The sequence below is a fragment of the Anastrepha obliqua genome, chromosome 4 (assembly GCF_027943255.1).
Source record: "Anastrepha obliqua isolate idAnaObli1 chromosome 4, idAnaObli1_1.0, whole genome shotgun sequence".
NCBI lineage: Eukaryota > Metazoa > Arthropoda > Insecta > Diptera > Tephritidae > Anastrepha > Anastrepha obliqua.
This window is the reverse complement of record NC_072895.1, coordinates 34,991,817-35,013,818: the sequence shown is the minus strand read 5'-3', so window position 1 is coordinate 35,013,818 and position 22,002 is coordinate 34,991,817. Positions and strand designations below refer to the sequence as shown.

Genomic DNA, 22,002 nt, shown 5'->3' with positions numbered 1-22,002 from the left:
TGGAAGCGTGATTCCTATGGTAACACCCAAGCAGAAATTGCTTTCTGGGCATTTTGTTTTACTTCTTAACTGCGAGTATTGATGCCTCATTGTGGAGGTATTGCAGGGGGGATATCAGGAGGTATACCGTAGCTGTCCCTATTTCAGTATACTGATGGATTTATGGCTTTATCCCCTGCGAATCACTGCTGCCAGTCGACCAGACAGCCGTAGCATAATTCAGAAACGGCCGGCCAATTGCTTAAATGTTGCCAACAAAATTTCTTTATCTTTGTCCCAAGTAATGTTGGCAAGCGATTTTAGCAACTCTTTGCGGTTTGGAGCAATTGCAGTTGTGAGCGCAGAAAACGAGAGCAAACTTTCAAAGGTGACACCAAAAATGTTGAGTTTGTTTACCGTCGGTATTGGTGTGTTGTCGACCTTTACCTTAAGCTGTAGTTTGACCTCTTTTCTCCACTGGGTAAAGAGGGCTGCCGTGGATTTAGCGCTAGAAAGTTGGAGATTCCGTGCAGTGAAAAAGCGAGAAAGGCTGGCAAGACAATTGTTCACTTTGGAACACAACCAATCAATGTCATTTCCGTACGCTATTATCGAACAATCGGCGGCATAGGAGACCAGTGAAACTCACACTGGTGGTTGGGGAGCTTCGTTATGTATGATAGAAGTTGAAAAGCAAAGCTGAAAGGATACCTACGGAAAAACCTACTATTTGGGTTCGAAATGGGGTTTGGAAATGAGGTGAGCTTCGATAAGATTATCTTCATAAAAGTATTTGTATGTATATTGGCGTTCAAGGTCCTTTGATTGAATTTCAAATTTGAACATCAAAAACAACCTACCGTTCAGACGTACAGCTTTGAACGCTCAAAAATTGGAGCCCCAGCATGATGTACTCCCAATTAAAACCGAAAACATTTTTATCATTCAACTTAGTTTAGCTGGAAAGCAGAGTCAAATTTGCATTGAAAAACTACGCGTTAATGTTATGAAATAATATACGACTAAGAAAAATTTCCATTTCCCCAACACTAGCGTCTTTTTTACCCGAGCGCGCCTTATTCATATGGCTCCACCTATTAAAAACTATAGTTTATCAATTAAAAAACAAAATTTGAACTATAATTCAACAGCGCAAAAAATATATACTTGCACACACACACCTACATTTATTAGAAAGTATGTATTTAATCATGAGGTACATTTTCCCAGCAGAAACAATATATCGCTGATTTCACAAATACATTCAATTTCTACGAACGGCTTTAACGGAATTAACGTCTGTGGCAACTCCCACAGACAGCTAAGCCTGTTGATAATCATGAATGCTTTATTTACTCATATTTACTGTATTATGTTTATTTAATTATTCACGGCCACGGATGCTAATACAAATACAGGCGCCGCAGACTTTTCACACTCATTACCTTGAAAATCATTGTAAATATTTCAATTCATTTCAAATGAGATGAAATTTAGAAAAAAAATTATGCAAGCAGCACGTTTCAATATATTCAAGTGCCCATGAAAGCATTCAAATACAATTCCGACATGCGCCATATTTATGGGGTGAGGCGCAATAGCCGCCTAAGTCGAAAATCAAAGGACTCCGTTTGTTTTTATCAATAACTTAAAAAAATACGTAACCAGGAAGGTGGGGATTTCACGTAAATGTAGTTTTGCTGATCGAGCGTACGTATGTACTCTTGCAAATTTTTTTTTCCTTGTTCACTCCGCTCGGAAGCATAGGGCCTCGACAAGACTGAGTCGTTCCGACGACAGTCGGTTCTACGTTACCGGAACGACCCGGATTTATATCCGGCCAAGGACTGTCACTTCAGCAGCATTCCCCGTATATGTATGGGGAATGTTTATGCTGCTACAACAACAACAAGACTCAGTCTTGCGTTGGTTTCGTTAACCTATTTGCTTTCTGACTCATGCAATTATCTGCTATCAAAAAAGACTTCTCATAAAATTTTTCGTACATGGAACTCATTTAAATATTTATTATTTTGTGGCTGTAGTATAGCGTCAGTTCATATATTCGCTTAAAAATAATATTTTAACAAAGTTTTCACCAAGCAGTCGGTTATATTGTTTTTTTAGAATTCTACGGTACACAGAAAAAAATCCTTTCCCTATTTGCTGAGCTACCAGAAATATATAAAATTTACTTTCAAGCACTACACTTTCTCATCACAATCATCACTTCAGCATCATAACTTTTGTATTTTTCGAAATTTTTGGCAACTGTTCGAGAGATCCAAATTGTATCTAAAACTGAAGTCGAAATTAAAATTAATTTTTCTATGAGGTCAGAGCTGAGAAAAGTTCTGGCTTTTTGGCGCGTAAAAAACTCTTTTATATCTCCAAAAAGATTAAAGATGAGCAAAATGCTAATAGCGACTCGTCAACAATCAAAAATAAGATCATTGCAGCTAAACTTTACGGGGGAAGCTCGAGAAAGATTCCATTACTGAAGTCACGACATGCGCATGCCTGAAGAGCACCTGCATTGGCCAGTTCAAAAATGTCAGAACATCTTATGGTCCGATGAAACCAAAATTGATTTTAGTTTTTTTTTCTTCTTAGGCTTCTTTTAAGCCTAAATATTTCACCACGACAGCAAAACGTAGAGGTGCCAAAATCCACATATGGAGTACTGGTCAAGTATATTCAATAAAGGAATCACGTATGCCAAGTTATAGCTGGAGATATTGGAGATAACCACGCCACCACATACGAGGTAGAAGATGCCTCTGAAATGGATGTACTCGTATATTCAAAACAACAGCCCAAAGCATACCAGCAAGTTGGCAAGAAATTGGTTCACTTCACACGGGGTTGAGACCATGACCTGACCGACTCAATCATCTGAATTTCGTCAATCTCATTGAAAATTTGTCAGCAGATGCCGAACAAGCTGTAGACATGGAGAATGCCGTAAATATTAAAGTGCTCTGGAAAACTGTGAGAAAAGCGTGGAAGGCTATTGCCATCGAGAGGTGTAGGGGTCTAGTGGACTCCATGAGCCATAGATGCGCAACAGTGCTCGCCAGCAAAGGAGATTCGACGCAACAAGGTTAAGGCAATAATTTAAGCCTTATTTAATAGATTATTTAGTACTAGAATTCCAGCTAGACGTGAGTGCTTACGGTTCTTTGCTTATGGCTCAAAGCTTGACGATAAAGTTGGCTTTGCTCTACCATGTACGAAGACAAAAGTAAGCGTTTCGGCTGGTCTTCCTAATCATTGTAGCGCATTTCAGGCTGAAATTCTAGCCATTAATGATGTAGCAGCCTCGTTAGCCAAAAATGTGTCTACCTTTAAAGAACTCTTTATTTACTTCGATAGCCAAGCGGTGATTAAATCTCTCTGTGTTGCTTTGATCACAGGTCACTGACTCCTATGTCGGCATACTCAAAGATTGAACGTGCCTCATTTCGACTATTGCAGAAGCTGCAAAAATGAGATGGAGGAAGAGTCCGTTAGGCACCTTCTCTGTTACTATCCCACGGTTTAGATACTTTGGCTCATCGTTCTTGAGTGGTACCGATTATATACCTTAGGGATATACATAAGTGTCAGCCAGATCAATGGGTTTACATTTAATAAAAAATGGTTTAACGATGAGTAGTAGATAAACTGCTGCTGCGATATCGACTGTCACTTCTACCTACCTGCCTACCTATCTAAGCCTAAAATACGTTTATAAAGAATTCATTATTTTGTGACTTATTTTTGATATAAAACACTGACTACTGCATTTTTTCATAGCAATCAAAATATTTTTTTTCAAACATGATTATTTTTATAAAAAAATGGAGTACTACATTTTTCGTTGTTAATTGAATTTCTATTAAAAAATTTAAAAATGAGCAAATACGAAAAATAAAAGTCATAGGCAAAAGCTAGTTCTGAGACATGATGGAAAGAATAATGAGATGGCGCCTATCGTGGTCCCGTTACTTTGCTCTCAACGAATTTGACAACGAATTACGTGATTTTAGCTCTAGTATGGCCAGATTACTATTTTCGTAACTGGTGTGCCCCAGGGTAGTGTGTTGGGCCCCGTCCTATTCACAATATTTACTTCCGACATGCCAATAACAGATGAAGTGGAAGTGGCTACTTACGCTGACGATACAGCCTTCATAGCTTCTAGCGATTCAACTGCAACAGCATCCTCTTTGCTGCAAAACCAACTAAATATTTAGAAATTTGGCTTGATAAATGGAGGATCAAAGTTAACTCCGACAAGTCTATCCATGTCACCTTTACGTTAAGAAAAGATAACTGCCCTAGAATATTTTTAAATAATGCTGTAATACCAACGAATACCAAGGTGACATATGTATGTAGGAATGCATTTAGATCGACGCCTTACTTGGAAATCCCATATTAAGGCCAAACAAGAGCAGCTTAAAAATAAAACCAAGCGAATGCACTGGCTGCTTGGTCGTAAATCTCAGCTTAGTTTTGAAAACAAAATAAGACTATATAAAAATATTTTAAAGCCTGTATGGACCTACGGTATACAGCTTTGGGGAACTGCTAGCAAATCGAATATAGAAATCCTGCAACGCTACCAATCAAAAACTTTGCGTGCTCTTGTTACGCCCCTTGGTTTGTAACAAATGAAGCAATACACAAGGACTTAGATATCCCATTTGTAAAGAGTGAAATTCCAAACTTTTCTAACAGATATCTTGCACGGCTGTCAAACCATGTAAATACGAATGCTATATGCTTATTAGACTCAAGTAATGAAACAATACGACTGAAGCGTAATCATATCTTAAACTTGCATTTCTCTAATTTTGCTGAATCAAATTATTTATTCAACACTAAATAAAAAACAAAATACATAAGTTCCTATGTGAAGATAAGCAACTCATTAGTGCAAATGAAATTTAATACATTTAAGATCAAATTTTAGAACAAATATCGTAATTTTATATGTAGTTTTGCATTTGTGCAAATACTACCGCTGCTATTAGATTATAAGACCTAATTTGCTGAATATCATTATATTAAGATAGATTGCAAATAAATATTTACACAAAAAAAAAAAAAAAAAAAATGTAACATTTTTTTGTTATTTAGTCTCGGGGTTTTAGTTCTTTCTTCATGACATTTTTCTAGCCTGCTGTAATAAAAATGTAATGTTTATAATTTTGTAAAATATACATTTTTTAATAATTATTTAAATAATTCACTCAGTTTTATTCAGCTTGACTTTTTTTTAACATCTGGTGGCATTGCCCCCGATTGCAGGTGTTGTTGGTGTTCTTCTGCTTTCGGCAGTCAAATCTCTCTCTCCCTACTGCAGTGTTGCTTAGCTTTGGATATAAAAATGCACTAAAATCCCCATTTAAAGAAAATAAAACACGTAATTTTTATTGAATTACTTAAAGAAATTTGTATGCGTGACAAATTGTTTTTAGAATGTGCGTTTTATTTTAAATAAATGTGTTATGCTTATGAACAATTTAATTTATGAGTTTTTTTTTGTTAAGCGAGACTATTTTATTAAGGAAACTTATTTGCTAAATTTGATGTTATATACAATAACTAGATAAGGTACTCTTTTTGTAAAAATGTCAGTATGGTTTCTTTAGTATTTTCTGGTATTTTGTGGCTTATTTTTACAATGAATACACCTCTTGATGCCTTATGCCCCACTAAGGATTGATGGCCGGAAGAGACGATTACACCTCTATGATTTTAATCCGCATTTAGTAAATTCAAACGCCTTTTAAAATGTGTAAAAAGGTTTTCAATCTTAAGAAGAGTTGAGGGAGGGGCATTTAATATTCTTACATAACCTTAAAAGGAGCAAAAAATTAAATTCACACTTTCAAAATATCAAATTTTATAAGAACCAACTAATTACCATTAGCACTAAAATCTTCTCAGAGTCGCCTTTTTTAACATTCTTTTGTATAATAATACAGTTTTTTTTTAACTTGAAGTTTCGGTAGCTTTAAATTAAAAAAAAAGAAACAAACACGAAACTTCAAAATTTTCGCATTTTCGGTATAAAAAAGCACTAAATTTATTGCGAAGAGCAAATGGTTGGCAATACTGCACAACTTGGAAAAACGTGACGTCGCGTACTCTCTGATGGGCGCAATCTTCTTTCTATCATTCTTGGTTCTGAGATATATTTTCTGCGCTAGAAATTTCAACTATATGCCTCTACTATAATTTCGAACAGAGTTGTACAAACGTCCGCAAATACATGCACATATATGGTAGTACATAGATATGAAAAATATTTGCCTAGCGAAGTAAATAAAGGAGATGCCAAAGCAAAGTGTTTCATTCAAAATGTCGTTATCAATTATGCCATTAGCCATCGTAGCCGATACTTTTAAGTGAAATACACTAAATAAAGTTTGAATGCTCGTATGAGGTTACTCGAGGTTATTGGACTTGCCTATGCCCAGTTGCATAAAGAGGGCGTATTTTGTTTAAAACTATGTTATCTGCAAGGATACAAGGATGACGATAATTACTATAACTCATTTTATTTATGCTCAGGCTTTACGGTAGAGCAAAAAAGACGGAAAGAGTAAAAATAAGTCCCACTTACAACATACATATATATGCACTATATATGTTGCTGATTGTAAAAGGTCAAAGAATACATAAAATAGGTGCCGCCTAGGAGTTATACACTACTGACATCTAGGCATCACTTTTGCATTGAAAGTCGACAACATTCCTCGTATATGTATGAGGAATTTTGATGCTGCTATAAAAACAACAACAGGCATCACTTTTGAAAGGCCCTTTATTCTTAAATTAATCATACGCGCATAATTCCCTTCTAGATATCTGCGTTCCCAACTGAAAACTGGGAAATTCATTTGAAAAACAAAACCGCACACTACTAAAATAACTAACACCCAAGTTTTACATCAAGAAAAGTTACTGCTGCCAGAAGAAATTCCCACGCAAGGACGTTTTCGCCATCGCGCTTAATTAGTTCGGGAAACAATTTCCAATAAATGCCGCTTTGAAAGCTCCGCTCTGGGAAGGATAGTTATTTTTTTACGCCCTCCAGCTTTTTTATAAATGGATCGGATCCACACTATCTGCATTAGATGACAAAGTTTTTTTTGGAATTTAATCTTCCAACCACAACTGGCAAAAAAATTGTCTCCGAAAAATTTTTGAATGAAACGTTTTCGCCATTGCCATTTAGAAGGAACACCGCTAAAAGTTACTGCTACAACAACAACAACAACACCGGTAACAGGCATACGCCATTTGTAGAGGTCCTGCTCCATTCTAGGAAACTCACTTTCTTTTAGGGACTTAATATACGTACCCACTTCGTTCGATGCGTTTTTAACGTAATCCTCAATTTTTAAATAGTTCAATTTTTTTTTTATAGTACAAACCGACGGCCTCGGAACTACATATTTCACGGATATAGCCTTAAGTGAAAGCCACCCAGTTTCCATATCATTGGAAGCACGCTTTCGAAGTCATTACACCGACCGCACGAAAAAATAATAAAAAATAGTTTAAAAAACTATAAAACACGCTTTTATTGCTAATCGAACTAAAAAGTAGAAAATAAATTTTAATGACAAAGGGACCTATAATGAAGTAATACCAAATCGAACGATCAGTCATAGTCAACTACCTCAGAACAGAACTATAACAAAAATTAAGATACAAATAGAGTAATTCGATTTAGAGTTAAAAGCGTGGGATGCATTTTGCTTCACTTTCATAACCCTCTGCACATAGGTAGTTGCCAATAGAATGATTGTAATATTTACTATATCAAGCATCCCACGCTTTTAACTCTAATTTGAATTATTCTATTTGTATCTTAATTTTTGTTATAGTTCTGTTCTGAGGTAGTTTACTATGACTGATCCTTCGATTTGCTATTACTTCATTATAGGTCCCTTTGTCATTAAAATTTATTTTCTACATTTTAGTTCGATTAGCAATAAAAGCGTGTTTTTTAGTTTTTTAAACTATTTTTTATTTTCTACTTTTTAGTTCGATTAGCAAAAAAGCGTGTTTTTTAGTTTTTTTTTAACTATTTTTTATTTTTAGTATATGTAGGTGTTTACGAGTAATATACTATTACACAACCGCACACTAAAAACTAACCTCAATGGTGGTGTGGAAACTAAAAATTCCCAATTTTTGTTTAAAAAAATACCCAATTCATGTTTCTACCGGTGTGGCAATATTGGCAAATGTTATAAAAAATGCACATTTTTCAGCGCTCTCACGAGAAAAAGAGTTTCCCCTCTAGTCATCTATGTTGTGTGTTCCGAGTCGATCAGATTTTTAGAAGCCAGTAAAAATTAAGCTCAAAGATTCCGTTACATTCATTTATACATACAACCCGAGCTAATAAAAGTGTGTTAATTATTCTATTTGTATCTTAATTTTTGTTATAATTTTGTTCTGAGGTAGTTGACTATGACTGATCGTTCGATTTGCTATTACTTCATTATAGGTATCTTTGTCATTAAAATTTATTTTCTACTTTTTAGTTCGATTAGCAATAAAAGCGTGTTTTTTATTTTTTTTAAACTATTTTTTATTTTCTACTTTTTAGTTCGATTAGCAAAAAAGCGTGTTTTTTAGTTTCTTTAAACTATTTTTTTTTATTATGAATGAAAATTATTGTTATCATTGCAGCCAGTGAATAAATGATTCGATATATTCGTGTTATATTTAATTCCTTTCTTATCGAGTGTGAGTCTAAAGCTATGCAGTTATCGGGCGTGATAAAGAAGTAATCGGGATGAAGAACTTATTTCGTGGTGGGAGCCTGAGAAACTGATTTACAAGAATAAATAAAGATTTTTCATTTTACAACCAAATTCACCTTACTTTTTGCCCTTTTTGTAAAAAAAAAAATATTAATCCTGGCAATCCTAATAAGGATAATGGAAAACTTTTATCAAATTATTGCATTGTCATCGGTCCTTGATAGGTGTGCAAAATTTCAAGTCGATCAGATTTTTAGAAGCCAGTGAAAATTAAGCTCAAAGATTCCGTTACATACATACATACATACATACATACATACAACCCGACCTAATAAAAGTGTGTTAAAAACCAATGGTAACTTGATGTTAAAACAAACTACGTACATACACACACATATTTGCAGCAGCAAAACTATCGTTGACTTAGATAAATTTTTGTGTTTTGCCAATAACGCGAAATTCAAACTAAAAAAATAAACAGCGTTCGTTATATCGAGTACTAAAATTCATTAGCGTTCTTATGTAGAGACCTCCGTGAGATAATTTTGATGATTCATTAAAACGAAAATTCGTTATTCCGAAAGTGCGTTATACTGGACGCGTCTGCTGTATATATAAAAAGCACATTTTTACCTCCCTCAAAATGCCAATGTTAATGGGAATTACCGCTGTTGCTGTCTGATTTCATTATTGCTTAACTTTCAAGCGTCGTTAATCTTTTGTCACGAATGAGTCGTTATTGGGCCAATTTGACACATTCCCTGCTATTTTCATTTCTCAGCCATTTTCAGTGCAGTTTTAAAATTGAACTTCGATATTAAATATTATTTTATTGGTACGTGTGTTTCCTTGTAAAAAGTTTATTTATAAAATACAAACTAAAAGCGTTTCTTCATCACGTTGAGCTAAAACCCCCAAGTTCATTCGAATATAAATATATTAGTAAAAATGTATACGAGGTGTGTTCAAGAAGTATCGCGAATTTTAAATTTTCGCAGGTTACCTATATTAGAATTTCGATTTTTTGGTAGCGATATATTGGTATTCATGTCTCTCACTCATGCCGACGAGTTCGGCCATTTTGAATGTTCAGTTAATTGTTGACAGCTGCTTTGCTTGCACGTGTTTCGCTCGTCTTCGATTTTTACCTATTCAAAAAGATGGATCAAAGAACCTGTACCAAATTTTGTGTGAAAAACGAAATTAAATGTGCGGATGCATTCCGAATGTTGATTGTGTCATACGGAGAAGCTACTTTGAATCAAAGCAAAGTTTATCGATGGGACAAAATGTTCTCAGAAGACCAAGAAGATGTGAACGACAAAAAGCGTGCCGGACGCCCGAGCACTTCAACAACAGACATATCGATTGGCTCGTTCCATTCGATTTTTTCAATGATTTGGGCATGAGACGGGTCGCCGCAAAATTGCTAAATTTCGACCAAAAGCAGCATCGCATGAACATTGCTAATGAAATGTTGGACTCTGTCCGCGACGACCCAAATTTGCCCCAGAGGGTCATAACTGGTGACGAATCGTGGGTTTATGGTTATGACGTGGAAACCAAAGCTCAACCATCTCAATGGAAGCTGACGCACGAATGTAAAAGTTTTGCTTACCGTTTTCTTCGATTGCAGGGGCGTTGTGCATCATGAGCTCTTGTCACAGAGTAAAATGGTCAATAAGGAATATTACCTACAAGTTATGCGCAATTTGCGCGAAGCAATCCGCCAGAAACTCCCGGATTTGTGGAAGAACAAAAATTGGCTCTTGCATAACGATAACGCCCCTGCTCACACATCGTTGCTTGTGCGCCATCGTTGACTTTTTGGCCAAAAACAACACACTAATGATACCACAGCCACCGTATTCCCCAGATATGGCTCCCTGTGACTTTTTCTTGTTCCCGAAACTGAAGAGGTCCATGAAAGGATGACGCTACGGTACGATTGACGAGATAAAGACGGCATCGAAGGAAGAGCTGAACAAGACAAAAAAATAGATTTTTTAAAGTGCTTCGAAGATTGTAAAAAACGTTGGCACAAATGCATAATACCTCATGGGGATTACTTTGAAGGGGACAAAATAGATATTAATGAATAAATAAATAATTTTTGAAAAAAAAAACACAAGATTCGCGATACTTTTTGAACACACCTCGTATATATCAGGTGTAAAGTATATATGTCTTGTTAGCTGCATGAGAACTATCTATATATTGTAGTTGTAGAAGCATAAACATTCCCATGCTGCTGAGCCCTTGGCCGGATATAAAACCGGATCGTTCCGTTTACGAAGAACCGATAGCCGTGGAGACGAGATATCGAAAACTATGATTTGGCAGCTGAAAATGGCAAACTGTGTTGACATTTCTGTTCAGTAAGGTTTGGCAGGTCATCATGAATCGTTTAACATCAGAACAACGCTTCCAAATTATGGAAATTTATTTTGAAAATTCCTCATGACTCTACCAATAAATCTAGACACACATACGTAAATAAAAAAGAATAATAATAATAATAATAATAATATTTATTATGTCTGCAACTGGAATAGTTCACAAAAGTTTTGTCAATAATCTCAATTTTTTTTACATTAAAGCCGATATACATCACAAAATTCAAAAGGCTATTATTTAAAAACATGCAACATAAACCAGCAATAAAACTTAACCAAAAAACAGTGCCAAAACGACTTGCATTCGTTAAATGCCGTCGCGTTTGGTGAAATGGACCCCGCCTCGCGCGGTATGCGGGGGGGGAAAATGGCGAGGGAATATATAATAATAATAATAATAATAATAATAAAAAAGAATTAAAAATAAATAAATAAAATTTAAAAAATAACAAATAACATAAAATAAATTACCCTTAAGCGCCTTATACTTAAAACAAAAAAAAAATTTTTTTTTTAATTATTCATGTCTGTCCCATTAAATCTGGACATGCATAAAAAAATATAAAAAAATTGAAAAAAATGAAAACAAAAAAAAAATAATAATAAAAAAAAAATTAAAAAAAAAAAATTTAAAAAATAAAATTAAAAAAAAAAATTTAATAAATAAATAAATAAAATCAAGCAAATACAATATTTCCTCTCAGGTCTATCTGAATCCGACCTCACATACTCTGTCCTTTTCTAAATTAATACAAATCTTTCTATCACTGATCAGCGTGAATTCGCAAAATTTGTTTGTAATGGATTAGCTGTTCCATATTTAATTTAACTTCCTTCAACGTAAAAATGAAATTTGTATCTCCGTATGTATATACATATGTATGTGTGCTTACCGTATATTGAAATGATTTTTGCAATTATTTGCACACGATATTTACAATTTCCTTTTGAATTGATTTAAGGCCAACGATTTTTTGATTGCACATTTATTCTATATAAGCAAAACAAAAACATTTTAAAATTTTATTTGCACAACTAGTATTCGAATTTATATACACGTACATACATACATATATATTATGTAATTGTATTATTATATATACAAATAGCACTTAAATAGTTGGTTGCTTGGGGCACTTTTGGCGCTTTTGAAAGTAAGAGAAACACTAATGATAAATCTACGCCCAAACACTACTTTTCTAACAGCAGGCACTGGATTACTGCCTGCCTCCGGGAGCTTACACGTGCTACGGATAGGTACCAAACGACGTCTAGGGGCCAAAGCAGTTAGCCGCTGATGTTTCAAAAGTTTCTTTTCGTTTTGTTTACATATTCATATATAGTACACATATTTATAAACGTGCACATGTACGGCTATTTACATGTGAACATACATATGTTGTTGCGAGTTCAGCAGAATAATTACGAGTATAAGTTCGAGTACGAGTGCGAGTGCGAGTACGGGATATTTTATAGGGGGAGAAAATCTCACAGACACTTCTTACAATACTGATTCATATATATGTATGTGTATGTATGTACATTAATAGATACATTCTTGAGAGTTTTCTTCTATGTACAACATATAAATGCAAACGTGTGTACCATTGATTATGGTATAGCAAAAATGTGTTATAAAATTAGTTGACTTGTTTTGGAGATACGTACATACATACATACATATGTATATACATATGAATATGAACGTGTGAATATAAGTACACACTTATGTATTTAGAAATCTATATATGTACATACTTATATACAGATATACATACATACCTCTCATTTAATTTGGTATTCTTCTGTCGCTTAATATGACGCCGATTGAAGCTGTTCGTGCACGAATTTGACGTGGATGTTGGTTTTATTAGAACGGAATTTTGTAGTGATACGGACGTCTTCGCCGTCACTGAGCCCACGCCTGCACTAGCTACTGTCGATGTCGACTCGCAAGCAGCCTCGGCAGCTGAGTTTGAGCCGCCGTTACCGTTCCCGTTGCCGTTGTTGGAAGAATGAGTATAATCGGTGGGGGCGCTCAGCTGTCGATTGAACGCCGCCTTTCGCCGACGACTAATGTCCGTCAAACAATACTTGTTCAAATGTCCATTGCTCGATAGCGAACTCTTGGGCGGTGTGGCATAAGGATGTGTTCCCGCCGCGGCCACGTGAAGTTTGTTGCACGAATTCGTGCTAACACTTAGCTTATTGCTGTTGTTGTTCAGATTGCAGCTTTTATTGTTGTTGGAGACGACCTTTGGATTGCTATGCGTCGATGCTGTCGGCGTAAGTGTTGTACTCCGATCTTTTGAATCACGTTTTATTGAAGACTGCTGTCGATATGTGGGATGTGTTCGCACCGAACCGTTAACGAGGCACTGTTGCTGTTGTAAATTCCTGCTTAGTGTTGCAACTCCGTGCTGTTGGCTTTCGGACTGTTGCTGCTGCTGTTGCTGCTGTCTGCCAGATACAACCGGAGGCGAACTTGATGGTCGCGAATTGACTCCACTGCCAGTCGTGTCTGGCTGTCCTGGTTGCTGCTGTGCTTGCTGTAGTTGTTGTTGTTGTTGATGATGTTGATATTGCTGCGAGTTTTTCTTCTCGACTAGATATAAACTGAGGTATTTGTCTCCTGGATGTAGGGAATTATCGGAAACCGCATTCGACTTGGTTATAATTGGCCCTTTCTTTTTTGCCGTGCGATTTTTAAGCGACAAATTGCGAAGCTTTTTCGATTGCTCCTTGATCTTGTTGGATCTGAGGAATGATGGGCTGTTGGCGAGACACTTGAATATGTATGCCTTATTGACAAGCTGCTGTTTATCGCTGTGCTGCGCGTGCCGATCACTTTTTAAATTCGAAAAATATTCTGCCTGCTGTTTCGCATATATATTACAATCACTGTAATGGGGTTTGAGGGGTGAGTAGTATGTGCCAGTTGTATCGTTGATGCTGGCGTCACCGTCACCAGCGTTGTCGCCGCCTAGGGTGTTGTAACGAGTTATTGGATCGGAATTGCTGAAATTGTGAACGACTATGTGCTTGAAGTCATCATTGATATCGTTGACATAACTTGTGTGATTGCTGTTGGTGGCTGTGTAACGGGTGAAGTCCTTGTATACGTCGCATATGGTGGATGGGCCACCGTCTCCTTCCCGTTCTCCGTCTCCAATACCGGCGCCTCCACCACCACCTCCTCCTCCACCTGTGCTCGCACTGATGTTACTCTGATTGCTGTAATTACTGTTGGTGCAACTAATCGGACTGTTTGGCACTCGTGTCGAATTGGCAGTACAGTCCAATTGTTGCTGCTGATGTTGATTATTGCGCTCTCGGGCGGTTAAGGTCAGACCGTGCAGCTGCCCGCTACAGCTGCTGTCATACGAATGCTGCTTGGAAACGTTGCTGAGGCGACTCGATAGATGTTCGCTTTGCAGTGAGCGCTGGTCATCACCACCTCCACCACTGATGCAACCCGCACTGTGCCCAGTGAGCCCAACACTCAAATAAGCAACGTTATATTCAGTATAGTCGGCGTTTTGACTATCGATCAATGATTCACTATCGGGATCGCCAGGACTGTGGCCTGGCCGTTTAATCAATGTCTTAGCCGCAACAGCTGATGCGGCACATTTAAGTGATTCACAACTACAGGAAATGAATTTGTGTAAAGTGCTAGCTTTTGCGCTGCTATTTGTGTTGGTGTTGGTATTAGTGTTGGGGTAGTTGAGGGACGACGACGATGGCGCAACAGCACCACTTCTAGTAGTATTTCGCTGCTGTTCGGATGTGTTCGAAACACCGATATTATAGGAGATGTTGTGCGCGCCCGTAAGGTTGATCAGAGACTGTCGCAATAAATGCGGCTGTGAATGTTGTTGCTGTCTATGCTGCTGTTGCTGTTGCTGATACAGACGCTGCTGATGTTGTTGATACGGAGTCTGTTGCTGTTGTTGATCGCTGTTCAAGTTTTCTCTGCTATCGCTGGAAAAGATACAGAAAAGGAAAATAATATTGATGCAAATACAAATTCCCAATTAACAGTTATAGTTCTCTACATATTTAATTCATATGCATGGAGTTATCTCTCAAACATATGTATGTACGTAGACATGAATATGCATACATATGTATGGATAAAAGAGATGTTTATACATTATTGACTAGTACATAAATATTGACTTTTACATGTACAGTACCTCCGAACGAGTATACAATATGAATATACATAGTTTTTTATTGTATAATGAAAGTGGAAATCAAAGCATTGGCATTCTACATTTAAAGCAATTATCCAGAATAAGCAATGAACTAAATACACTACGGTGAGGCTATGAAAACGCTTTTCAATCGAAATAGCTTTGTGGGCTATATCTACTGTATAATGTAAATGTATGCACGTATGTATATGGCTTATGTAGTAAATGTATTATATGCGATCACTACATCAGTAGCATTGTGCAAAATAAGATCTGTTTACTCCAATTGTGTGCTGATTGGAAAAGCTGCGGAGAGGATTTGCTAAACTGCATGGAAATGTTACTCGTTGCAAGTTTGATCTGTACCGGGTGAGCGCACCTAAGCGAATACAAGTCAAATGAACAAAAAACATTAACATTCGTTTGTAACTATGTATGTATGTATGTACATACAAGTATGTACAGATGCATATAAGATAATTTATTAGTAAAAGTTTGAGTGAGCGAAAAGAGCGAACGCGCGCTTTTAAGAACAATAGAACTATGAAATGCAGATGAGAGTGGAAGTTGAGAAAGCGGCGCCATGGAACAGAAAAGTAAATTAATATTTTTTTTTAATGTAATAAGCAACAGATGTAGAGAGATACTGGGAAGTTCGCTCTTTACCTAATACAAATAAAGATTTAATAAATATTTTATACATTGCCTCGTTCAATCCAAATATATGAATGGTTGTAGATTCATTTTTTTGCATATTTCTGGCATGAAAAAGCTTCTCATTAAAAACCGTTTGCCGTTCGGAGTCGGCTTAAAATTGTAAGTGCCTCCATTTGTGGAACAACATCAAGACGCCCGCCACAAATAGGAGGAGGAGCTCGGCCAAACACCTAACAGAAGTGTAAGCGCCAATTATTTGTTGTTTTTTTATGTGGATCCATTACCTTAGTTTTTACATAGATACATACGTTAAAAATCCTATCAAAAAGTAACATTCAATCTTTTTAGAACCGTTATGAATTTGCCCACGTGATGGTTACTTGTAATAGCAACATATCAGATTGTATAAGAGTCGATTTAGCTCAAATACGATGATTTTTTTCATAGTGCGTGCCTAAGTAACTGAGTGAATTTGTGATTGACTAAAATTCGGTTAGTTCCGGGATCAATGTCCACTACACATCAAACATCAATGATTTGAACAACAAACATTTTGAACAACGAAATAAAATTTGTTTTAAAATTTTTTTTTAAGACGGTACGTTTTATCCCAAAAACTTAAAAAACAAATATTTAGATATGTTAAAAAGAAGTTACTTCACTGTAAAACCCCCTATGCCAAATTAATAAATCTAAAAATTATTAATTTTTTTCAACAATTTTTCACTTTACTCAAGCCTTTAAATGAGCGACAGTTAGGCGGCGCACAAGGCTCTGTCATTCTGTGAGATTAAGTCCTCAGTGGTTTGGGAGTTTATCGAGAAGCTTAATTCACTAGGAACGCACATTCTCGTCCGGCTAATTTGGGTCCCAGGACAAAGAAGTATATCTGGGAACGAAATAGCGGACACATTGGCGAGAGAGGCTGTGTCCTCGCCATTAATAGGACCCGAGCACTTCCTTGCTGTGGGACAACACACCATCAAGGAGAAGCTTAAGTGTGTGAAGTACAACCAAAAGAGGTTTAAACAACTCATAGCCCTTCTCGAGGATAAACTGAGAATGCTCACGGCCATTTTCACAGGCCACTGCACAGTGCGTAGTCATCTGACATCATCGGGATATGATCCACTGATTCTTGTCGCTTCTGCGACCAACGAATTTCCTACTTCGTTAGCTGCTATTCAACCCCAAACCATAAGACCGCCACTACGGTCATTTTTTTATTGTAGGAGTGAGGTTTTTGAATCTTCTCCCATATTGTATTTGCTCTTGTCTATAAATTTGAAATATTTCCAAATGGCGTCTGGCTTATCCAAGGCGAATCTATTAAAGTTAATATCAGTAGCCCAGCTGATTTTGTTTTTTTGCTTTCGCTGTGTACATTCGGATGCCAGTACAAAATGAAAATACGTAAAACCATTCCATTCGCGCTAAAACCATTCCGGTCGTGCAGTCATTCCCAATTTATTTGATACCGGTACAATACCTCATCCGAACCCAGTTTCCTCAAAGGGACTAGGATGGAGCTGGGTTGGGCTAAGCCTATGTGTCTTTTTCTGGCCGTACCAAGCCGAAATGTCTTCTGCTTCTTCTCCCAATGGCATCGCAAGAAAACCAATATACTGTCACATTTATTTATATATATATAAGATTTATATTTAGTAAATAGTTTAATTCTAAGTAATTAATTAATTACGTAAGTAGAAATAAAATCCACTCTATTTTTTTATCATATTTTTAGCTCAGATAAAAGCAGGAAAGCTTGAAGATGTAAATGTTAAAGTACTTTATATAAACTATCCACAATATACAAATGTACATATATATCAGTGTGGGTTGGGCTTGAAATCCTTAAAAAAAATCCCCAAAACAAAATCATCAAAGTCAAGATCCCTAAAAACGAGATCCCCAAACATGAAATTCCCATGGTTTGTGTGCAAGGCGTTTAGATTAAAACGACTTTAAACGCCTTTCACACAAAGGCACAGTTAAATAGTTTTTTAAACCAACCCCCCATCTTTTTTAAATCTTTGTCTTGAATGCTGGCAATTCATTTTTTGTAGTAACGTAAGACGTATTCAGGCGGAATAAATGGCAAGCTTTTCAATATCCATATTATCGATATTTCCAATTTCCCAGCGCCAACAAATGATAAATCATTTCTATTATTGGATTTTTCATATTCAAAAAATAATTTTCATATTCCAGACTTTTCAATGACTTCTTTGCATTTTATTTATCGAATATATTTACAAGTAAGCGATAACAAATAATAAAAGCCTAAAAGTGACCCGTAATATAAGTAGATAATGGCACATTTTATGTTATTTGCAGTTTACCAAATACCAAAAAAAATATTAAGCTTGCCACCAAGATAGTTGGGTAATCGGTAAGCCGAAAATAAAATAATTTTACACAAACAAAATACACGGGAAAAATCGGCGAACACCCCTATTGTTCTTTTACTTATGTATATATGTATGTGGGATTTAAATTTAAATTTGAGGATTTAAATTTGGGTATTTTGAGTTTGGGGATTCTGTGTTTGTGGATAAATTTCAAGTTGGGGAATTTTATATGTGGGGATTTTGTGCGTGGGGATTACATTTCTTGGGATTTTAAGCCTCTCCCACCTGGGTCTAAATGTTAAAATAAGAAAAAGTAGTTAAAACTCCATTTTGTGCCCTGCTCTTGGCCCAAGGCGAATATATTAAAGGTAGTAACGGCAAATCAGCTGATTTATTTTTTTTTTCTTTCACCGTGTCGATGTCGCAGCCTGCCCAGAATTAAGCAAAGCGAATTCCTTCTATGTTTTCAAATTTGCCAATACTTTGCTTTGACCATCAAACGTACAAAACATTGTTGTTGGTCTGGTGCCACCACCTTCAATGAATGCGCCTTGACTTGGCCTCCGTTTTCAGTATTGACTTTTCTTAAGTCCTCTAAAAATTTTACTGATCAAAAATCATTGAATTAGAATCCATTTCCATTATTTCCTTGGAGACTTGGTCGCGTGGCCTAAAACAGGGGATTTTTATTTAATTTTGAAGATGCTGGCAAAACCTTTTTATAGTTTGGCACAAAGTTATTCATTATACATATATACTTATAATATATGTAAACCTATTAGTAGCAAACATATTAAAAGAAAAAATTACAATAAAATAATAAAAACTCTTCATACCATAAAGCCAAATTGTAAAAAAGTCATTCCAAAATTCACATTACAAAAGTAGAGTTAGTCAAAAAATTAAATTATGCTCAAAGTACGATATTTTTTTTGCTGAAGAATAATTAAATCTTAAATTATACTACGAAAAAAACTATTTAAAATGCTGAAATATGTATTTGTTATTAAAAAGTGCTTTAGTATTCGAAAGTGAATGCTTGGGGAAAAGATACATAGAAAATAAAATCTACAAAAGTGGAATTTATAGTATATGTGTATGTACGTAAGTACATTAGACTGTCCACCCTACAGGTGTGAAGTTGAAATCGCCTATATATTTTATAAAACTCTATGAAACTTGATCACACTGCTAAATACAGAATTGCAGTCAGAGTTTCAGCTACATATGTTTTTAAAGTTTTAAGTCTCTAGGTTTTCAAGAAGTTACTTAAAGATCGACTGCACAGATACTACCGAAGTATCGGATAAATAAGAAAGCGGGTTTATATAAAAGTGGCACTGAACGTAAAAAAGCGACGCCTGCGTTTGGCTTCAAAAAACATAAAATTTTTTTCCGAAATTGTCTTGCAAAAATTTGGAGAATGAATGAATGAATTATAAAAATTGATTAAAAAATTAATTGACAATTAGTCTGATTTAAATTTTTTCATTTAGGTTTCAAACGAAAAGTATATAATGTGCATTGAAATTTTATATCGTCTACTTAGACTTCAAATTTCTGCTGCCCAATTGACAATTTGAGATAAATTTTAGGACATCCGAGATTGGTTGTATATCACTTTTCATGTTCATTCCAGTCTATTACAGCGCCTCACGTTTTTCAGTTTAAATCTCGAAAACCTCGTGGAATAAATGTTGGAACAAAAAAAATTGTCTGCTTGAGACAAAAACAACGATCCGATTGTAGATGCGAAAGATATGACGAAAAATGTAAAAGCGAGCGTGCCACGATCGAAATCGAATTTGCCTTGGAAAGATATTACAGATTCGAAGATGTACGGTGGAAATTTTTTTGTGCTGCGGTCCAATGTTCATATTTAAGTTTTCAGATTATAAAACTACGTATGCGTTACATGTGTCGTTTGTCTGTAGATGTGTTTTCTTCCGAAGCAATAATAGTGTATGCTCAATCTCATATTCACGGGGCGCATGTATTCGAACTTCTCCTTTCTACTACCGTTAAATATCGACGCGATAGAGTAACGAGCTCGCTGATGCCAATATCATATGGGACGGCGCAAAAACAACAGCCCAGAACTACAAATGTGCGCTGGAAGAGTCTTGTCGAGGCCCTATGCTCCCGAGCGGAGTGAACAAGGAAAAAAGAAATAGTGTGTGCTTAATCTCTTATTCTCGGGGCGCATGTATTCGAACTTCTCCTTAACTATGTATATGCATTTGTTACATTCCCCCTTCTCTCTCGCGCTAGAATTGTATTTTATGAGCTTACGATTAAATTAAAATACTTTTGCAAAAATTAGACATTGTAAAATGTCCTGAATAAGTATGAAACAATTAATTGTTGAATTCTTTTACTACATTAACTACATTTTCTAAAATTCCTTTTATTCTGTAAAACTGAATTTGTTTACTATTTTACAAAATCTCTTCGTCTTGTTGTATTATAATTGTTTGAATATGCACACAAATATGTACTTATATGTACGTAAGTCGGGTTGAAATGCTATTTAATAGCATTTTTTATATACTATACAATAGCAATTTTCTTTGTCCCCTTATTACATGGCAACATTACCAAAATGTTGCATATTACATGTGAAAAGAACAAGAAAAATTCAACCCTTTCTCAAATTTTATATTTAAAATACCATAATAAAATATATGTTGAGTAAAATAAAATTTAGAACAATTAAAATTTTCGCACTATTGTCTTGACGAACTTGTCTACACAGTTCGATTAACGAATTCTCGTTTCGTAAAAGTTTGAAAATGTTGCACTTTTGCCAGGCTATAGTGCGCCGTTTTGAGAGAAGCAAACATAATGAATATGCTCAGAAGAGAACACGAATATTTTACAGTCTTGGCAAAGCACAGAGGAAATGAAACATTATTAAGAGAAAAAAAAATTGCTATTAGTTTATAACTACTTTGATTAAAGCTTATTTGCCTATGTTATTCTCCCAATGAAACTAAGTAGGTGACGGCAATTTTACGAATTTAAATTGTCACTTATTCCCGGTAGATTACCTGCCCATCTTTATCCATATCCGATGTATGTATAACTAAATACTAAAAAATAAAGTCCGTTAGATAATCTATGCGTGTGAATGGAAATATATATAACTTAAATAATTATGTGATGAAATTTAGAGTTGCAAGCAGCTCACAAGCAATTGGGAGATTTTTCATGTATAGTTAGGGCAAATGTTTTTAAAAGATAAATATGTTTTCGATTATTTTTTTAAGTATATCTGCGTCCAATATTAAAAACTGTTTAAGGTAAAAAAAATTGCAAGGAATATTATAACATTGCTAAAGTAAGTAAAATTACATTTGTAGATAGCATTGGAAGAATAGTAAATAGTGGTGGAATATGCAAAAGTACCGAAGCCAACAAAATATTATTAAAAGCTTTTAGTTTGGGAATTAGAGGAGGCATAAAAAATTTAAAGGGAAATATTAGTAATAATTTGGTAATTTGTACCTTAATTGCTGTCCTTATACCAATCCTGAAAACATGGTAAGACACAAAATTATTTACTTTAGCCGCTTTCAAAAAGAAACTATATTTATGTAAGTGCAATTATGTGTGATTTTGTGTCAGTATATTTGGTACAAAA

The 22,002-nt window shown here is 35.5% G+C and overlaps 1 protein-coding gene across 10 annotated transcripts in view; it reads right to left on the bottom strand.

Annotated features, from left to right (window-relative positions):
• The window catches only part of LOC129243427 (potassium/sodium hyperpolarization-activated cyclic nucleotide-gated channel 2), a 102,519-nt gene that overhangs the window by 70,998 nt on the left and 9,519 nt on the right, over positions 1-22,002 (bottom strand). For 7 of the 10 annotated variants that reach the window (XM_054880413.1, XM_054880418.1, XM_054880414.1 and 4 more), the window contains exon 2: positions 12,935-15,136. In XM_054880413.1, coding sequence (XP_054736388.1) covers positions 12,935-15,136 — 2,202 coding nt within the window. Of the gene's footprint in view, positions 1-12,045; positions 12,144-12,214; positions 12,423-12,934; positions 15,137-22,002 lie in introns of those variants that run through there. The other 3 variants (XM_054880421.1, XM_054880425.1, XM_054880423.1) reach the window with 3 other exon arrangements.